The 18,934-nt window shown below is 56.0% G+C and overlaps 1 protein-coding gene across 21 annotated transcripts in view; it reads left to right on the top strand.

Moving 5' to 3' along the window:
- DYSF (dysferlin) overlaps nt 1-18,934 on the top strand; it is a 202,329-nt gene that overhangs the window by 128,969 nt on the left and 54,426 nt on the right. For 15 of the 21 annotated variants that reach the window (XM_036118164.2, XM_036118158.2, XM_036118160.2 and 12 more), the window contains 6 exons: nt 682-711; nt 2,138-2,167; nt 10,767-10,868; nt 10,996-11,157; nt 12,208-12,373; nt 12,864-12,940. In XM_036118164.2, the coding sequence (XP_035974057.2) occupies nt 682-711; nt 2,138-2,167; nt 10,767-10,868; nt 10,996-11,157; nt 12,208-12,373; nt 12,864-12,940 (567 nt within the window). Of the gene's footprint in view, nt 1-681; nt 712-2,137; nt 2,168-8,149; nt 8,192-10,766; nt 10,869-10,995; nt 11,158-12,207; nt 12,374-12,863; nt 12,941-18,934 lie in introns of all 21 variants that reach the window. The other 6 variants (XM_078056412.1, XM_036118139.2, XM_036118142.2 and 3 more) reach the window with 1 other exon arrangement.

The following is an 18,934-nucleotide window of genomic DNA, read 5'->3' as shown; positions in this document are numbered from 1 at the left end:
CCACCCGCTGTCAGGCCTCCTGCTGAGGGTTGGCTTTGCCCATCTTTTCTGAACCCCAAATCACAATGTGCTCTCACTATTAAGGAGAGTGTTGGAATCTGGACTGTGCTAGAATGCCTGAATCCTTCTGGTCATTGGCTATATTTTTCCCTGGGTCATAACTTGAAGTGGTTTCTGGGAGTTGGACCTCTGTGATCTGGTTTGGGGGGGCTTAAGTGTGATGGGGGCATCTCCACGGACAGGTACAGGCAGGACCTCTGTTCTAGTCCTGCCTCTGCCATGGCCTAGCTGTGTGACCCAGGGCCAGCTACTTCCCTGCTCTGAAATAGGGCATTTGGGTTTACAGCCATCTCTCCAAACTTGCTCTTACTGTGGTGTGAACCTCCACAGGTAGGCCAGATAGAAATGGGGCTACTCCAGGTGAGGTGTCTGGAGGGGGGCACCACATACCACCAACCCGGCTTCCCTTTGCAGTCGCCCACAACCTCCAGCCTCCTCTGAAGAGTCCCTAGGCCTCCAGGGAATAGAGTCTGCAAACCCCTGCACTGTCTGATCACTGATACATTCCATGAGTGTCATTTTATGGTGGGAAATGTGTTTGCCTGGCCAGGGCAGAAAGCAGGATGCTGGGGCCTTGGGTGACAGGCACCTGACTGAAGCTCTCTTTTTTCTGCACCCTAGCCGGCCATTCACCATATTCCTGGTTTTGAGGTAAGTCTTTCTCTTACCTTTAAATCTTTAACTGATTGCCGTCCTTCTGGCTTGCAGCACCCCCACCCCACCCCTGGCTAGGAAGGGCGATCAGGCATTCACCATCACCATCCTGCCTTCAAGCAGAGGGAGGACCATGGGGCAGAGTGAACAGGGGCTGGGGTCCCTGCACAGCTCTGGCCTTTCCTGCCCTTCTTCCCTGAGAAGTCCGAGAATCACAGACTCCCAGAATGAAATGACCTCATGGCCACCCAGACCAGTGTCCCTCAGCAGGGTGGCCTATTAGAATCCCTTGGGCAGCTTGAGAAATCACCAGTGCTCAGGCTGCACCACAGACCAAACAAAACACCACCTCTTGGGGGAGTGACCCAGGCCCTGGTGGCCTTTGGTGCTGCCCCGGGGATTTTAAGGTGCAGCTGGGACTGAAAATCGTTGGCGTGTGGTAGGAAATGCTGAGTCTTGGGCCCCACTTCAAACCGACTGAAGTGCACCCTGAGGGCACCGGGCAGCCCTCCCTCCCCCAGGTATGCATGAGCCCTCCAGGGGCTCCGAGGCGTGTTCAGTCCCCAAGCTCTTCCCCAGCTCCTGGTTTCCACCGTGACCTGGTTTTCCTCCCTCTGCTAGTGGTGGGGACTCCATTCCCTGCTCCCTGCTCCCCTTTCTTCTCGTGGGGGGGTCATGGTAGAAAATGCAGACCCTTTACTGGCACCCCTGCTAATTCGATTCGGGAAGTACTCTTCTCCGCCAGGCTCAGCTGCAGCTTGAAGCGGTCGTTCAGGCTGTGTTTGGATGCCTCCCCCCTTACGAGGCAGCCTGCACAATTTCCAGACAGTTCTTACCCTGCAGGCCCTCCTTTGCCCCCGGCCCCCCACTCCACCCTCTGCTTCTCCCCCGCTCCCCACCCTGGCTTGTCTCCCCCTCTCTCTCCTGTCCAGTCCAAACTCCTGCTCTCGGGCCTGCCAGCCTCTGGGGATCCGGGTTGTTTCTCCTTGCCTCTCCCAGGTCCACGTGCTCCAGCAGAAACAGCAGCTTGGGCGGGGGCGGGGGTTCAGGCCTGGCTGCTTCCCGGGGCTGCTGCGCAGGGTCTAGGAACCTTCCCACCACCTGTCACTTCCCTTTCTCCTGTCCCCTCCAGAGACGCCTGGGCTCTAGGCTTATGCTTTGGCCTCTTCCACCAGTCTCCGCATCGACACCCCATCACACCTTCCTTCTCAGGAGCCGCGTGGAAGGCCTGGCTGGAAGCACCTCGCCCTGACCCTTGATGGGAGGCGGTTTCTGTTGGCTTCTCTGAGGGTGACACTCTGGTGTGCTGATCTCTGCCCCAGCCTAGTGCTCCTTGTCACTAATGCTACACTTTTACCCACCCCCCCTCCTCTCTTCCTTCTGCTGATCTCCTGGACATGGAACATCCCATGGTGCGCCCTAGGTGCAGGATACATCGGGAATCCTGGACGAGGTGAGCTGAACCCTTGTAGCTGTGACCTGTGGCTGGGGGTGCGTGGGCAGGGACAGAGGGAAGGAGAAGGCCTGCCTCTGGGCAAGTGCCCCAGAGCCATCTGGGTTCCTGGTGCCCCAGTGGGCATCTGCCATTTAGGGACCTGACTGGATTTCATTCCCCACACTCTGTGCAGACCCAGGGCTGCCTGGGGTATATCCTGGCGTGATTCTGGCCCCAGACGGCTTGCTGCCCTGTTGGAGGCCGGATTCACCCAGAGCTCCTGGCAGAAATAAAGCCTCGTCTGGCTGAGTACCAGGTGGCGTGTTTTCAAGAATAAAATGTTCATAAGGGGCCAGAGTAGTCAAGGAAGCCTTTCTGGTGAAGGTAGCATTAGCCAGACACTGTTGCAGGAAAATGGGGAACGTGCCTTTGGCTGAGGGGGCCAAGCACCAGTTTAGGGCCTGGCTGCTTTAGGGGCCGGTGGGGTTGGGGATTCCTAGGTTCTGGAAGAAGATTAGGGTTTGCTTCCAGAGGAAGTAAGGCTATATCCTTTGCCATGAGGGATGAGGAGCACGTTCCCCTATGGCCTCCTGCACATCTGTGAGCAGGTCGTCAGGAGGGAGCAGGGGCTGAGGCCTGGGCAGGGAGACAGGAAGGAGAACCCTGGTCAGATGGGTTGGGAAAAGGGCAGTCACTTCCTGCCATCAGGGAATCCCCAGGCTGGGAGCGGACACCATTTGACATTTTCAGTGCAATTTGGACTTGAAGTGCAGGGTCAGGATGTGGGATCCGCAGGCCCCGCGCCCCTTACCTCACTTCCTTTTGCTCTGAGACCGAGGTGGGGTCTGCCAAGTGAGCTGGCCATAATTGTGCCTGACAGGCAGCCTCCTGCTTCTGGCCACAGTTGTGAAAGACTGCCGATTTGGAAAGGGGAGCAGAGTCCTGTCCAGGGAAGCAGCACGGAGCCCTTTCTCTTGATTGAGAGCACTTTGTGGCCAAAACCCACAGCCTGCTCTGAAGAAGACCCAGCCCAGGGATGAGTTATTAAAAAAAGTTAAAGTCCTTAATAACTGGATTTGTAATATGTAACAGTGAAGGTTCAGATTCCGAGAGCAGGGATCTGGCTGTGGTCTCATTGTCAGGAAGCAAATCAAAATTTGCCGCTTTGGGGCCAGACCCCAGAGAGGGCCAAGTGTCCTGCTGCAGAGCCAGCCAAGCCACAGACTGAGGTGGGGTATGGGTCTGCAGGGCCAGAGGAGAGCACATCTTGGGGGTCTGCTGGGCATGGGGCAGGGCGGCCTGAGTCAGCAGGTTCAAAGCGTCCGAGGCCCAGCAGGATGAATGGAGTAACAGCCGGTCTAGGGAATGACCCCAGAAGATGATCTTGTGGACCCCCTTATTCTCAGGGGCCCCGACCCCAGACCTGGGGCTCCATGGCTGGGCCACTTTCCGTGCACTTGAAGGCTAAGCCTCATGCCGAGGTCATGGGTCCTATGTAGTTTCCAGAATCCCCAGGGACAGGTCAGTCCAGCTGCAGCTGCAGGGCCTGCAGGAAGCCCGAGGCCTTAGCAGGAGTCTTCCGTCTTTGCTGTGGCCAAGCTCCTGCCTTGTATCCCCCCGCTCAGCCCCCTCCAGGCTCCCAGCCCAGTCCCCGTGAAGAGTGCACAAGCTCTCCCTGAGGGCTGTGAGAAGACACGCTGGCAGCTTCAATTCTGGGCCGCTGGCCACGGGAGCCTTCAAAAGTCTGGGAGCAGACAGGGCAGATGGCTTTGTCAGGAAACTGTGTGGCCACCGGCGGGTGTGGGTTGGGGAGCCAGGGGCAGGACCAGGTAAGAGGCTTCTGTGACTCTGAAGGCTGGTTTAGGGATGGCCTTTCTGGTGGGGAGTGCCTCTGGCCAGTGTATCCCATGCCCGTGTGGGAGACAGAGTGTCCGGGAATGACATCTGCCCATGCTGTGCTGATGGCTCCCAGAGGACCGTGGGGATGGCTTCCTGGAAGAGGTGACACTGAGCTAGCATCTGAAGGCGGGATTGGCAGAAGGGCCTGCAGTGGGGGGGGGGGGCCCTAGGTGGCAGTGCCTTGGGCTGGGACCAGTTTGTTGGGTGACATGATTTCCCCTCCCCCCAGGCTTTATGCCCGTCTGGAGCAGTCCTCTCTGGGAGCTCCGGTGGGGGGAATCAGGACTCTTGCCCTGTGTCTTTGAGGCTTTGGTGACATCTGGGAGACCTGGGTCCTTGCAGAGAGCATGGATGAGGGGAGGACTTCCTTCCCCAGCTGCCCAGTCTGTCTTTCTGTCAGGGTAGAGTAAGAATCTCCCCCCTTCCTGAGCCTTGTTCGCCTTCTCCTCTTCCGCTCTCCCTTCCTGTTTCCCTCTTCCTCGGTTTGCTCCTTGGCCTCTGGCTCCTTCTCTCCCTCCTTCTCCCCGCCTCTTCTGAGCCCTCTGTCTCGTTTCTTTTCCTTCTTGTCTGGAGAACAAAGGCGGTCCATGCTGCCAAGGGGAATGAATTCAAAGAAACTGCAATTTTAGATTTCCTGAGAATTGGAGAGTGTGCACATGCACGTGTGAGTGTGTGCGAGTGTGCACACGCGCAAGAACACACACACACATGCGTGCGCGCGCACACACAAACACACACACACACCCACAAGGGCAGCAGAAGAGGTGATGGCTGTTTCCTTAACAGCCGGGGGCCCCTGAGGATGTGGAGCATGTGCAGAAGGAGATCCCACCTGGGGACCTGGGGACGCTGTAGGCGGGAGCTGGGGCTTGCAGACCTGACCATTGAAGGGGGCGTGGTTTGGGGCATTACCCTTGGTTCTGCCGCTTCTGTCTTGCTGCAGGGCAGGCAGGGGATGCCCTAGTGGAAGGGACTGCAGGCTCCGTGGCTGTTTTCGCGGAGGGCTCAGGGGGCCAACCAGATGTCACTCTATCCCCTTCCATCTCCAGGGTATGGCTTTTAGTCTGAGATGTACACAAGGTACTCTCCCGCACCCCCAGATCCACTAGAAGGAAAATTTTGGTGTTTTGCAATCAGGAAAATAAACCCAGTGGTCCCCCCATCCCCCTTTCCCTCCCCCAAGGCTTTAATTTAAAACACTGTTTTTCCTGGGAAGTGTAATTAGAGCAACATGTTGTTCCTAACGAGCTGGGTGGGGCAGGCAGACAATGGAGCCCTCCCAGCACGCCTGGCTGCCCCCGCCTGCCGCTCCTTGAGGAGCCAGGATCTGAAGGTCCAGAGGTCCTCTGACTGTACCCTGCTGGGGGAGGTGGGGGTCCGTGGGGCTACTGGTAACAGGACTACTTAGGTGGCTGGGGGAGCTCAACCCTTCCCCCAGCCCTGCCCTGGGAACGAACATCTGTCTGGTGTGGTGGCCCCTGGACCTAGGGGAGGAAGTCTCCCTCATGGCTTGTCCTCGGCTCTCTGTACTGAGCTGGCCTGCTGGACAGATAGACTGAAGGGGGCATAAGGGTAGATTTCTCTCTGCTGGGGGAGAGAGCCTCATCTATCCTTCGGTCCTTGTCCTCTTGATCAGAGGAGGCAGTTCGGTAAACGCCCTGCCCACCTGTAGGACCCATCAATGGAGCAGCCCCGCGTCTGCCCTGCGCTCAGGGTGGGTGGGGAGGGCGAGCAAGGGAGGCATTGGTCAAGCGTGGCTTCATCTAATTAGACTTATATTGTATTGTATGGCTGCCTTTGAGGTCTGTGGTCTTCAGAATCCCTATCTCACATAGGACAGTGAATTAGGATGTCCTGGTGACACTTCAAGTCTATACCTCCCCCTGCCTGGCAATGCTGGTAGGCTGCAGCCCACCCCCACCAAGAATCACTGGCCTGGAAGGAGATGTTGAGCCCCTCAGGTTGACTGGACCAGAAGTTGAGCAGCTCAGGCTCAGGAGCCAGCCATCTGGCCAGGGCCAAAGGACTCTCCCAGTGAGGTGTCCAAGACCAGTCAGGACCTTGGGAAACGGGGCCACAGGGTCACTTAGAGGTCAAAGAAGCCAGAGAATAGGGCGAAAAGAAGTTTCTGGGGGTGGTTGGGAGATTTTCTGGAAGATGGAGAGCTTGAAGGAGGCACTGAGAGATGTGTTAGATTCCGGAAGGTGTACGGGAAGACCATTCAGACCGAGGGAGTGATGAGCAGGCACGGAGCAGGGTGGCACAGACAGGAGTGCTGGGAAGGAGGGGAGGGGATGCTGGAGTCAGTTCTTCATTCAACCATCCACCCACCCATTCATCCCATCGCCATCTCTCCCTCCCCTCAATTACCCATTCAGCATCCTGTAGTTATCGGACAGAGATTTCAGCTGTGGTCCCTGCCTGCAGAGTTGCTGGTTTAACACGCACAGATGGTACGGGGTGGCGTGTCCTTCAGCGGGAGTGAGTCCACTTGCTGTAGAAGCCAGGGGGGTGCTTAGCTTAAGCTCAAGACCCCAGGGAAGATTTCAATGGAGATCTGAAGTCTGAGTGGGAGGTAGCCAGATGAAGCGGGCAGAAGAGGATTTCAGACAGAGGGACCAGCCACTGCAAGCCTCAGAGGTAAAGAGAATGTGTTGCCTCCTGCAACCTGCTAGTGTTCAGAAGGGCCAGTGTTGAGCGTGCGCGGGGAGGTGGCTCATCACTTATCTGGGACACTGGAAGGGAGGGTTATCTAGTGAGAGGCAAGACCAGAGAAGTCAGAAGGAACTGGAAGATGAGGGGCCTTGGAGGCCATGTTAAGGAGTTTGGACTTCATCCTGAGTGGCTGGGGAATGTTTGATGGGTTTTAAACAGAATGACATTCTAGAAAGATCCCCCTTGTCTGCAGAATACAGCATGCATTGGCTCTTGGGAAGGGATTTGCAAAACCACATGCAAGGAGACCACTTAGGGGGGTGCTGGTGAATCCAGGTGAGAGAGGGTGAGGGCGTGAACCGAGGGAAGGAGACAGGTGGATGGGCATGCGAGAAGTTTAGGAGACAGAATCATGAAGGCCAGGTGGTCCATCGGACACGGTGATGAGGGGGAGGAGAGCCAAGTGTGGTGTGGGGCTTTTTATCTTGATCGTCAAGGTAGATGATGGGGCTGGTTTCTGAGATGACATTGGGAGAGAGCAGGTTTTGAGGGGAAACTTAGAGAATCCAGTTTGGGACCAGTTCAGTGTTAGAGGCCAGTAGGGCACATGGGTGAACTGAGCAGTAAGAGGTTGGCAATGTGGGTCTGGGGCTTAGGGGAGATGCCTGGAGGCAGAAATCCCAGGAGAGGGCTGGGCAGAGGAGGAGACTCAGCCAGCAGAGGGTGGAGAGGGGGAAAGGGCAGCGGAGAGGAACCAGAGGGATGGTTTTAGGAAAGAGGCTGAGGTCAGTTGGCAGGAGGCTGCTGAGGGAGTGGGAGAGATGCGAGCCTGCCAGTGGCCTTTGGGCTGAGCTACAAGCAGGTTGTTGACTTTGGACAGAGTTTTCGGGGCACGGGTGCTGGGGGCAGAGCTGAGTGCATTGGGCAGAGGGCCTCGCGGAAGTGAAAGAGGTAGTGGATAGAGGCAGACCTTTTTAGGGAGAGAGGGAAGGGGGAGGGAGATTGCTGGAAGACACAGAGAGCAGGGCAGGGATGGATCCAAGAGACCATCTTTAAATAGGGAAGGAAATGATCCAGCAGATAGTGTGAAGAATTGGGGAGGATGGGACGGGACAGTGTTGGGGAACAAGAGAGGCAGCGATAACTCTGCGGGGCTGGATGGGCAGTGCAGTGTGCACAGTGGGGAGGGGGGTGGAGGACTGTGGTGGCAGCTCACAGGCCAGGTGGGGGGGTGGGGGTGGGCTGCAGAGGCAGGGATCCTGGTGACAAATAGCAGGGAGCAAAGGTGTGCCTGGACCCCTGGGGACAGTGAGGTGGACAGAGATGGCTTTGGGATGGAGAATGGTGGCCTCACGCCGTGCCAAGGAAGCTGCCGGCGGACATACCTCTAACCACTGTCTCTGCTTGTTTCTTCCTCCTGCTTCCGCTGGGCCTGGCGTTCCACAGCTGTGTGTACCTGCCTTCTTCCTCCAGGGCCTCCTCCAAACGGTACTGGAGCCTAGCCTTCTCGAGGTTCTTGGTTCTGTCCTCCTCATAAACAGGTTCCTGAAAATGGGGAGCCTGGTCCTCAGCCTGTAGAAAGGAACGTCATCACCATGGAGCTCAACAGAGCTGGGAGGAAAGACGGAACGTGGAAATGAGGGAGAAACAGGAATCAGAGGGACACCGCCCAGAGTTTGGGGGCCTGGAGAGAAATGTTCTGGGTGGGGAAGCTATAGTAATGAGTTTTCCTGGTGGTTCAGGAGAACGGTATAAGCATGTGAGAAAGGTTTGATCTTTCTGCCTCTCTGATCCCTTCTTTGTGCTCCTTTTGGTCCTGGATGTTTGGCCCTGGCCCCCCCCCACCCCACATTGGGCTGGGCATCAGCCTTAAGCAGGCCACGAACAGACCATGAACTTCAGGCAAAACCCTTCTTTTAAAGAGCCCTGTCTCCACCCCCTAGGCCACTGCTTATGGGAACTGTGACGTGCACAGCGCCCCCTGGAGTTGTGCCCTGGGGCAGCTCGGCACATGGCCCCTCCTGACAGCACCTGTCTCCCAGCCAGTCTGAAAATGTAGCTGCTTCCTATCCCACATCACCTGCATTGAAGGTGTGGAGGTAGATTAGGAATTCCTTTGCTTTGTGCCCGCGGGGCACGGGGATAGTTAATTACAAAGCCAGTGTTGTTCTGAGAGATGCTTCTGGTGGCTGGGTACCCCTCAAGTCACCCTGGGAGAACGACAACGCTAATGGTAAAAGCAATGGGACCGACAACAATCAGGTCATCCCTGCTGTCACTACAGTTTCCTAAAGCAGCTCCTGGGTGCCAGACACTTGCTGTTTGTTCTCTCACTGACTGTTGGAGTGGGCTCGTGAGGGTATTGTTATCCTGGATCTTCATATGAGGGTAATGAGTCACAGACGTTGAATAATTTGCCCAAGGTCAAACAGCTAGAAAGCAGCAGGGCTGGAACTAGAACTGAGGTCTGTCTGATTCTAGAAATGAGCTTCTTACCGCTGCAGGTCAGGGAAGTGTAGTGTCATCAGTGTGTCGCTGGGCAAGAGTGACAGCTGGGGTTGGTTGTGAAGTGATTCATAGAGGCAGGAGGAAGCCAATGTGTGTCAGTGCTCCAGCTGCTCCCGCCATCTACGTCAGAGCATTTGTACATGGATGCACCATCATTTGAGAAGGAGCCCAAAGCAAATCACTTGGAGAATTAATCCACTGATTCCAGTGTTTATTAAATGAGATTACACAAGGCAAGCTCTGTAAAGTATCCAACATAGCCCTTTTATTTACAGTCAACATTTCCCGAGTGTCAGGGCCTGCTTGTATGGACGTGTGGGTTGTGCACTGCACAAGGGCTCTGTGTCTAAGGGGAGGCAATTACCAGCGCAGACATCATATATTTGTTTTTATTATAACAATTTTCCAGTAGGTGGCAGTAAAGTGTCTTGTTCTAATAAACTAGTAAAATATGACGATTTTCTGACGTGGAAGTAAAGAGTCTTCAGGAAGGGACGTCTTTCTTTAATTGCCACAAAGGTGCCACATGGGCTAGTAGAGCTGTTGTGGGTTCACGTGAACCAGGCATTCTTCTGAGTGTTAGTATCAACTTCTTCAAGCCTCACACTAATCTTGAGAGGTTGGCAACTTTGAATAACCATTTTATAGGTGAAAAAACTGAGCCACCAGGAGATGAAATAACGTACCTAACTCAGCAGCTGGTGGAGTAGAGCCTGTGCTCCTAACCACTGTGAGACTTGGTAGTTGCTCGAGCCACAGCGGCACCTGCCTGCCTTGCCCCAGCTGCTTCCCTGCGTGTTTCCTTGTGATCGTTGGGGGTTCTTGCCCTGGTCTTTCTGGCAGACCCTCGGTAGGCAGAGTTGATACACGCTGCTCTCATCTTCGGTGTGTGGTGGTGAAGGAACCTCCCCAGTGGCTCCCTTTAGTGCCTACGGACGACGGGCACTTAAATCCTCTTCTCCTATTTGTACATTTTCTTTCTGGCTAACAGCAGGTGTTCTGTCTTCATGGTGGACAGATGTGAGAGGTGAGGGTTTGGGGCTGGCAGGTGCCTGGGCGTGGTGTGGGGGATGGAGATGGGGCACCAGAGTGGATGGTAGGTCGGGAGGGTCTGAGCCTGGAGGCAGGAGAACCAGGCTAGGGGGAGGGTATGTGGTCTTCTCTGGGACCAAGCGGGGCTGGAGTGGGCGTGCTAGGATGCAAGTGGGCAGTGTGTGTATGTGTCTGTGTGGGGGAGGGGGAAGGGGAGACCCTGAGCAGCTCACTGGTGCCTCAGAGCCTGTATTTGGAGGAGGGGTTCATGTGAAACAAGGTGACCTGAGTCCCAGGCCAAGGTGCTCAGATGGTGATGCCGGACAAGATGGTGCCTGGCAGAAACTGACTTCGTTTTCTCATTTTTGCCTGCCTGCCTGCCCACTCCTGTGCCTTTGACTCTCTGTTTCCTTCTCTCCACACATGTCCTTCTTTCTGCCCCGACTGTCCTGCCCTTTTTTCATCTCTCTGCCTTGGTCTTCCTGCCACTGTTGTCTCTGTCCTGCCTGTCACGCCCCTGCAGTCGGAGGACACAGACCTGCCCTACCCACCACCTCAGAGGGAGGCCAACATCTACATGGTTCCCCAGAACATCAAGCCGGTTCTCCAGCGTACTGCCATAGAGGTGAGCCTGGCTCTGGGGTGGGGTGGGGGGGGGGGTGGGGAGGCAGCCTGGCCCTTCCCGTTCCTGGCCCCGGCTTTTCCTGGGGCCTGGGGCCTTCCCAGCCACTCGCCTCACTCTGTGTCCCTAGATCCTGGCGTGGGGCCTGCGGAACATGAAGAGTTACCAGCTGGCCAGCATCTCCTCCCCCAGCCTCGTGGTGGAGTGCGGGGGCCAGACAGTGCAGTCCTGTGTCATCAAGAACCTCCGGAAGAACCCCAACTTCGACATCTGCACCCTCTTCATGGAAGTGGTAAGCCTGACCTCCCTGCTGTCCCCTTCCAGGCTCCCGGTGCCTAGAATGTCCTCAGGGCTCCAGGCAGCTTCCTGTGGGATCCTGGCTAGGTCATGGCATCTTTCCCTCCTCATTTGTCTGTGGAAGTGGGGAAGCAGTGCTCACCCTCTCCTCACTGGAAGAGTGGAAGCCTGTGAGCAGCACAAATGGGGTCAGCTTGCTCCTTCCTACCCAGATACCGAGTGCACAGAAGTCCCAAGGACCCACCCTTCCCTACCAGGGCAGTCCTCAGCCCCCTGGAGCTCTACCCAGGGGCCCACCAGGGCTCTGACCTTCTGCAGTTCCTCCAAACCTTCCCTGACTGGGTCCTCCTCCAGCCTTGCTGTGGGCTCACCCCCAAGGCCCGCAGGCCCCCAGCCCTCTGCAGCTCCCTGGGCTGCCTGGGCCTAGTGGCCGGAGTAAGGCAAGTCTGAGGAAAGGAAAATGGTTTGCAAGATGAAAGCGCTATAGAAATTCCAGGCCCAGTGGCTGTCAACAGGAGCCTCCTCTTGGCTGAGCCAAAGCCGCCACCGAAGGAGAGCATATAAATTATTTCAAGTTGTGTTCAAAGTGCTTTTGGGGCTGGGGTTGGGAGGAGAAGAATCTGGGTCTGTAAGCCAACTCTTGAGTATCCACTTGGGGGGGACTGTCTGCAAGAAATGTTGAGACCTGGGCCAACTTCTCCCTTCTTCCCCTCCCCAGCCAGTGAGGGTTCAGGGAAAGTAGAGTTGTTTTAGCTTCAGGCTGAGCTGGATATGTTTGGAAGGTAAAGCTGTGGGGAAAAAGTCAGCCTCTGCATACAGCATTCAAGAGGCAGACTGAAAAGGTGTGTGTCTTCTCCTCCCCTGGCCAGTGCCTGGGTTCAGGCAACCACCACTTTGGATTTATGGCTCTTGAGGGTTATGTGCAGGTTTATAGTCATTCTTCGCTTCTTGAACTTGTTCTGTGAAGGAGAGCACCCCCCCACCCCGAAGCCTCCCAGAGATGGGTTCAGGCCACCGCCCAGAGCTTCCCTCCCACTCTGCCCAGATGCTGCCCAGGGAGGACCTCTACTGTCCCCCCATCGTGATCAAGGTCATTGATAACCGCCAGTTTGGCCGTCGGCCTATGGTGGGCCAGTGTACCATCCGCTCCCTGGAGAGATTCATGTGTGACCTGTACTCCGAGGAGAGTCCGTCCCCACAGGGCGGCCCAGGTAGGGTGTGGGGCTGTTGAGGGAGAGGGCCAGGGCAGAGGGGCTGAGGCAGGTGGGGCTTCCCAGGTGAGATGTGCCCGGAAGCCCTCCTCTTACCAGAACCTGAGCGAGAAGTGGTTTCTGCTCAAGTGACCAGGACCAGGAGGGTGGGAATCTTGCCTTCCTCAGGGCATCACCTCGCTTGGGGCTACTGAGAGGCCAGGGCTGCTGTGGGAGGATGTGGGGGAAGACTTGAGGGAGAGAGAAAGGCAGGGATTCCATGGGATGAGGAGGGAGAGAGAGAACTGGGGAGACAGAGAATGTGAGAAAAAGATGGGAGAGACAGAGGCGGGAGAGGGAAGAACTAGGTGGGAAGAGAAGGACACAGATTGAGAAGTGTGGAAGGCTGAGGGCCTCTTGTCTCAGTATCCCTGCTGAGTCTTAGGGCTGGAGAGGGGCGAGGGCCCCTGAGGGAGCCCCTCTCGGGCCTGGATACCGCTCTTCCCTACAGATGATGTGAGTTTACTCAGTCCTGGGGAAGATGTGCTCATTGACATCGATGACAAGGAACCCCTCATCCCTGTGCAGGTAAGACGAGCACTGGGTCCCCGAAAGAGACTCGGGCTCTGCTGGCCTTGGCTGCCCCTCCCCCTTCCTCATCTCTCCCACTCCTCCTCCCTTCCCTTCCTTATCACAGGGCCTCTATAAGACATCTCCCTCGTACCCTGGGGGCTGGATACCGTATAGGTGGAGGGACCCAGATGGGAGCTTTCAGTCTGGTCAGGAGTGGGGTGGTGGGGTTGGGGGAAGGCTGTGTGTGGTGTCTGGGCAAGACCCAATCATTTTCCCCAAAGCATGTGAAAAAAAAATGGGCCCTCTGCTTAGGGGGCCGTGTTGAAGGCTCCCCCTGACAATTACTCAGGAAATCATGGTGGGGGCCGCAAATGAGAGAGAAGGAAGACAGGGGAGAGAGTGAGCAGGCAGTCTTGGGGGTGCTCTAGCCCCGTTGCCTTACCCCAGCCAGAACCCTGCTTAGGGGTAGATTCATCTATAGGCTCATGTGTGGGGGCACCTTGGAAGCAGCTGAAAAGGAGAGATCTGTGTCCAAGCCAATAGTCCCTCTTGCCCCATTCCCTCCGCCTCCAGGAAAAGAAAGGGTGAGGGGCAGGAGGGGGATCTTATTCCAAGGGAATCCAACCCTGCAGACAGGTAAGAGGCATCCCTTTGCTATGTAGTCGGCAACCGAGGGCCAGCTGCTGACCCAGACTCCAATGCCGAACAGCATGGCAGGGGGTCTGTGACATCTCTTAGTGAGCAGGGAGCACTCTCCCCGCCTTGGGCCCTGCGCTGCCTAGTTCCTGTAGGGCCAAGATCACCCAGTCCTTCCCTCGGTGGAGATGGCCTCACAGTGAGCACCAGACTTGACCTGCTACCTCTTCTAGGTTGTCACCCTCCTCTTGGCTTTGCGTGATGCTGGTCACCGGTCGCACCCCTGGCGCTGGGGCTCCCAGAGCTTCCCTGCTGCCCAGAGGCAGGGCCTCCAGCCAGTGTAGACAATGCGTGTGTCCTTAGGCTCTTGGCCTCTTTATTGACCCAGGGATGGTGTCCCACTTCAGGAGGTTCTGTTTTCTTTAAACCACCAAACAAGTATCGGCCTCAGGAGCAAGAGAACGCACTGGGGTGCTAAGTCGGGCTCAGGATCCTCAAAGCTCTCCTGGAGATGTGTTTACAGGGCTTCCTTCTAACATTTAAGACTGATTTCTGTTTTTTTTTTGCTTGTGCATCTTTCACCTTTGTGCCACTTCCAAGGGAACATCTCTGGTGTGGGCCTAGCTGCTGCTGAGACAAGAGGCTTGCTCTGTAGTTTCTCTGATGCTAAGAGTCCTCAGAAGCCCCACGCTCTCCATCTCTCCCACCTCCGTGACTCTCTGGGGTTCTGTCCACCATCCTTTCTGCTGGGGACACCTTCTGGTCTATTCCTAGTCATTCTTTAAGACTCAACTTAGCTGTGGTCACCTCCTCCCAGGATTCGTCCCTGGCTCCCTCCCTTCTCCTGCAAGTCCTGTCTATATCTTGGTCACTGCCCTTGCTTTAGGTCCTGAATGTCTCTGCAAATGCCAGCCACCTTCCCCAGACCAGGCTCAGGACAGTCACTGGGTACACTCCTTTTGTGTCTTCCATGCCCCGCACAGGACTGGTTTAAAGGAGGTGTTCAGTGAAGTCTATCTGGATGGGGGGGTGTGTGGGTGGGTGGACAGATGGATGGATGATGGATGGATGGATGGATGGATGGATGACCTGCCTACTCTCTGTATGGGTCTAAGAAGGAGCTTCTCTAGACTGGGAAAATCCAAGTGGAAATTCTGGATGGTCCTACCCAGGCTTCAGCCATGTTCAATACTAGTGCCTTCTGGCCTGGTGGCTGTTTGTAGCTGAATTAGGCAGATAATTAGCCCCAAACTCCAGTCTGCCCAATCCTGGCTCCTGTTTCCCACCCCCTCAATGGGCTGTCTGAGTCTATGCAGGGAAGTGCAGGGCTTGCCCAGCAGGATTTCCGTTCTCTGTGTGTGCTGCCCTCAAAATGTCTACAGACTCAGATGGGGCGGCGGGGGGAGACTATTTTGAATCCTGCCGGCTACAAGCACAGCCAGGGGTGGACGGTGAGGAGGCCCGGCCTGGACACCCTCCCGGCGCTGACATGAGTGAACCGGGGCTGGGCTCTGAGCCAGTGCAGGGTCTGCGCTCTTTGTGGGAGCACATGGCCACTCTGGCTAGAGCTGCTGGCCAGCCAAAGGGTGAGGAGCTGGGATCTGGGCTCCTGGCGGTGTGGCCACGTGTGGAGGGGCTGGGCTCACAGGGCCTCAGAGGTGGGCCAGGAGAAGGAGGAAGTGAGATCTGCCTGCTCTGATGGAGGAGGCTTGGACCCTGCCCTCATGGAGCTCCCTGTCTGATTGAGGAGGCAGAGCCCTTCTCCCAAGGAACCCTGAGGCCAGGAGGGAGCCCTGGGCCGGTCTCCGGGAAGCCCTGGCCTGATGGTGTCTGATGGGGGACTTGGGGAAAACCAATTTTGTATTGTGTTTTCCTCTGAGATCCAGCGATCATATTTGGTTGGTCAGGAAATCTTTTGCTCCCTCCGTCTCTCCTGCACACCACTCGGCACTTGGGAGGACCAGGCATTCTGAGGCAGATCCCGGAGGCAATGGGCACCAGTTCCAAATGGTTTGCCAGATAATTCTGGCTGGGCTCATAGCCCTTCTCCCCTCCCCCAGTTAAAGTAGAAGTCCCTGCCCTCTGGGGACTGGAGGGATGGGAAGTCCGGCAGAATCTGGATTTTGCCTGCCTCCTGTTTGTCCACCCCGTGTTTCTCAGCAGCCTGTTTCATGCTCATGGTGATGTGGTCTCCCCTGCTGAGCTCACTAGGTCCTGGCTGCAGACCCAGCTGAGGACTCCTCCCTAGCCTCAAACATGCTCTTGCCAGATCTGGCTTTGGTCTTAGTCCCTCCTGTCTCCTTCCTCAGTGGTACTTCCTCTCTGCTGATGAACCTCCTTACCATCACTGGCTCAGTTCCTGGGAGGACTCTGCCACACATTAGAAATGTCATCTCAGACTCTTTGCCGATGTTGTCATTGGGCTGACATGGCAGAGAGTTTTTCAGGTTTCTAGAAATGTTTGGTTTCTCTCAGGAGCAGCCAATTCTAGAGATGGTCCAAAATGCATGTATAAGCAGATCTGTCCACTCGGCCTTGTGGAGCTTCTAGGTAGGCAGCCATGTTGGGGTGAGGAGACCCCATGGAGGTGGGTGCCTGGCTTCTTGAACTCTTTTCTGGTGATCAGGGCCTGGAGGAGATAGGCTGACATGAATTAACTCCACAGTTTATTCTTGGTCTGTGCGGCTCTCCTTTGTGTAGATTTTAGACCCGTAGCCTGGGGGTGGGGTGGTGTGTACGCGTGTCCAGAGTGTGTGTGAGAGGTGGGGGAGCTGGGGGGCAGGTGTGTGGGCAGGCCCCCAAGGGTGTGTCTAGACTCAGTCGGTGGTGTTGTAGGAATCATGGCCTTGACTTTTAACATTCTGAGGGCAGGCCTGGGTATGTCCCCAAAGAGGGGGCACAGAGCTTATTTCATTCCATTTAATGCTCTGCTTTAAAAAAGGATATATTAATTTTTCTCTGGCTATAAATACATGTTAATTATATAAAATTTGGAAGATGTAGGATAATTATGACAAATAGGCATCACCTCCAACCAAGGACACAATCGGAATGAACGGCTACCAACATATCCTTCTCCATCTTTTCCTCCACCCCCCTCCTGGGCTTCTCTTTCTGTCTCTGACCCCTAATCAGACTCCATTTCTCTCTTTAAAATATAGTTGGGGTCTCTGTTTACTAATCTGCATCTTCATTGAGCTGGTTCTTCATGTTCTGATTATGAAGTGGTGGAGAGAAAGAGTGTGCAGGACACACACAGAGCATACTCCCCCTCATCTCCTACTGAGGGTCCAGAAGCTCAGAGTAGAGGCGGTGCCCCTGCCCACCCCGCCCATCTCCCACTGTGCAGGCACTGAGATGCCCCTGGAGTCACCTGGTCATGAGTGACTCTTGCCTATCATTCTGCGAGCCCACCCTGGGTAGGGGGGGCTCCCCTGTAAGTCTCCAGAGAAGGAGAATTTCTGGGTCTGGGGGTGGGGACCATATGCATGGTGAAGAGAGATAAAGAGGAGAACACCTTGAAATTTTCACCCTGGTTGGGAGAGATGAGAGGTGTGTTGCTGATCTTACATGAGATGCTTTATCAGCCAGGGACAAAGATCAGGGACTCTCTTGGCCCATGTGGGTCAGAATGGGCTAAGTGATCAGGAAGGCTTCGGGGGGGTGGCTGGCCTCAAAGGCCGGTGGGGTCAGAACAGCAGAGGGGAGAGGAGGGTTTTCCTGGTGGGCAAAGTAGTGGGAGCATGGGCTTGGCAGTGGGACTGCGTGTGTGAGTGTGCATGCGCGTGTGTATGTGCGTGTGCGTGTGTGCATGCGTATGAGGTGGGCAGGTACTGGGGGAAATGCAGGCTGGCATGGAGAAGACATCAGGCGGCGTGAAGCCTGCTCCCTACACTGTGGGGTGGGGTGCTGAGGCTGGCCGCCCCCCCGGCTCCCCGGCTGGGGCTCATTTGGAGGCCACTGCCCCACTTCTAGTCTCTGGGACGCCGTGAAGGTGGCAACGTGCTCCCAGAACTGGAGCAGCAAATTATGCCCGAGTCCCAAAGGGGAACGTGTAATTTCGGAAGCCGGACCAGATCTTTGGAGCACTGTGTTTAGCTTTATTTTTTCTCCCTTTTGCTCTGGTGAACTGCCGGTTTCCCTCTCACCTTTCTAAAAACAAACTGTATTAAAAATAACAAGAAGGCTTCTGTGAGGTTCAGGATGAGAACGGGAGGGGCAGAGGCGGCCGGCGGGGGGGGGGGGGGGGTTGTGTGGAGTTCATCCAGTCTCTGCCAGGGGTCACACCACATCCACCAACACATGTGGCCAGCCCCCCCGGCACCATCCAGTGGCCTGGCCTGCTGCCCACTGGCCTTTGCCCGTGCTTCTGGCTCTGAGCAGCCGTAAGGCTGGTCTGGGGGAGGTTAGGATCTCCTCAGTGACTCCCCCTTCACAGGGCAGGGATGGGTCTGTGGGTTCCAAGACTCCCCTCTGGGTCCCAGCAGACTGCCTCCTGCCCTTCCTGAGCCCTTTCTGACCCCCAGGTGAGTGTGTCTCCCAGGTTCTTCCTGTCAAGGAGAGGACAGCCACCTGTGGAGTCTTCCAGAGCCCCCTACTCGGGGTTCAAAGGCAGACAGGGTCTAACCCTGGGAGTCTGTGTCCTGGCAAGTGTCCTCAGCCCTCCAGCCTTATTTGCTTGCTGCCCAGTGCCTGCCTTCCTGAGCCATTTGCTTTCTCGGCTGTGCCATAGTTTATTCCTCTACTCCTTTGCACTTGTTATCTCCTCTGCCTGGAATGCATCTCCTGGTTTTGTCTGCCTAGACAGGTACTCATCCACCCAGAGCGCTGTCACCTTCTCTGGGACCATTATAGTGGTCTCTGAAAAAGTCACCTGTCTCCAGTCCTGACTCCTGAGGCTCTTTGGACCCTGCAGCCCAGGGATTCACCCTATAAAGTACTGAGTCGCAGGACCAGAAGACGGCAGGCAAGGATCTGATGCCAGAGAAGGATGCAGGAAGTTTTCTCTAGGATAGCAAAGGCGTGTTGGGCTATAACACTCTCAGAGTCCCCCCTTTTACAGGCTTGGGGGAAGCCGTAGGATGCCCTGGTTCTTGTCTTTGAAGAGAAAAGGCTCAGAAACCAAACTTTGGAACTGTGCCCAAGCAGGGGTTGGTGTGGCCCAGCTGTTAGAAGAAACCACCAGGGACGATGGGGAGCTTGGAGTACATCTGAGACGGGGAGGTCTGAGTAGGGAGGGCATGTGAGAATGGCATTGAGTGAGTGGTGCCAAGGGCAGTGAGAAAGCGGGCGAGAGGGAGCACTGGCCGAGCCCCTTGCACGTGCCTCAGCCGTGCTAGCTGTGCGTGGCCTTCATCTCCTCCACACTCACTG

Source organism: Halichoerus grypus, chromosome 10, assembly GCF_964656455.1.
Source record: "Halichoerus grypus chromosome 10, mHalGry1.hap1.1, whole genome shotgun sequence".
Classification (NCBI taxonomy): domain Eukaryota; kingdom Metazoa; phylum Chordata; class Mammalia; order Carnivora; family Phocidae; genus Halichoerus; species Halichoerus grypus.
This window is presented reverse-complemented; position numbering and strand designations above follow the sequence as displayed.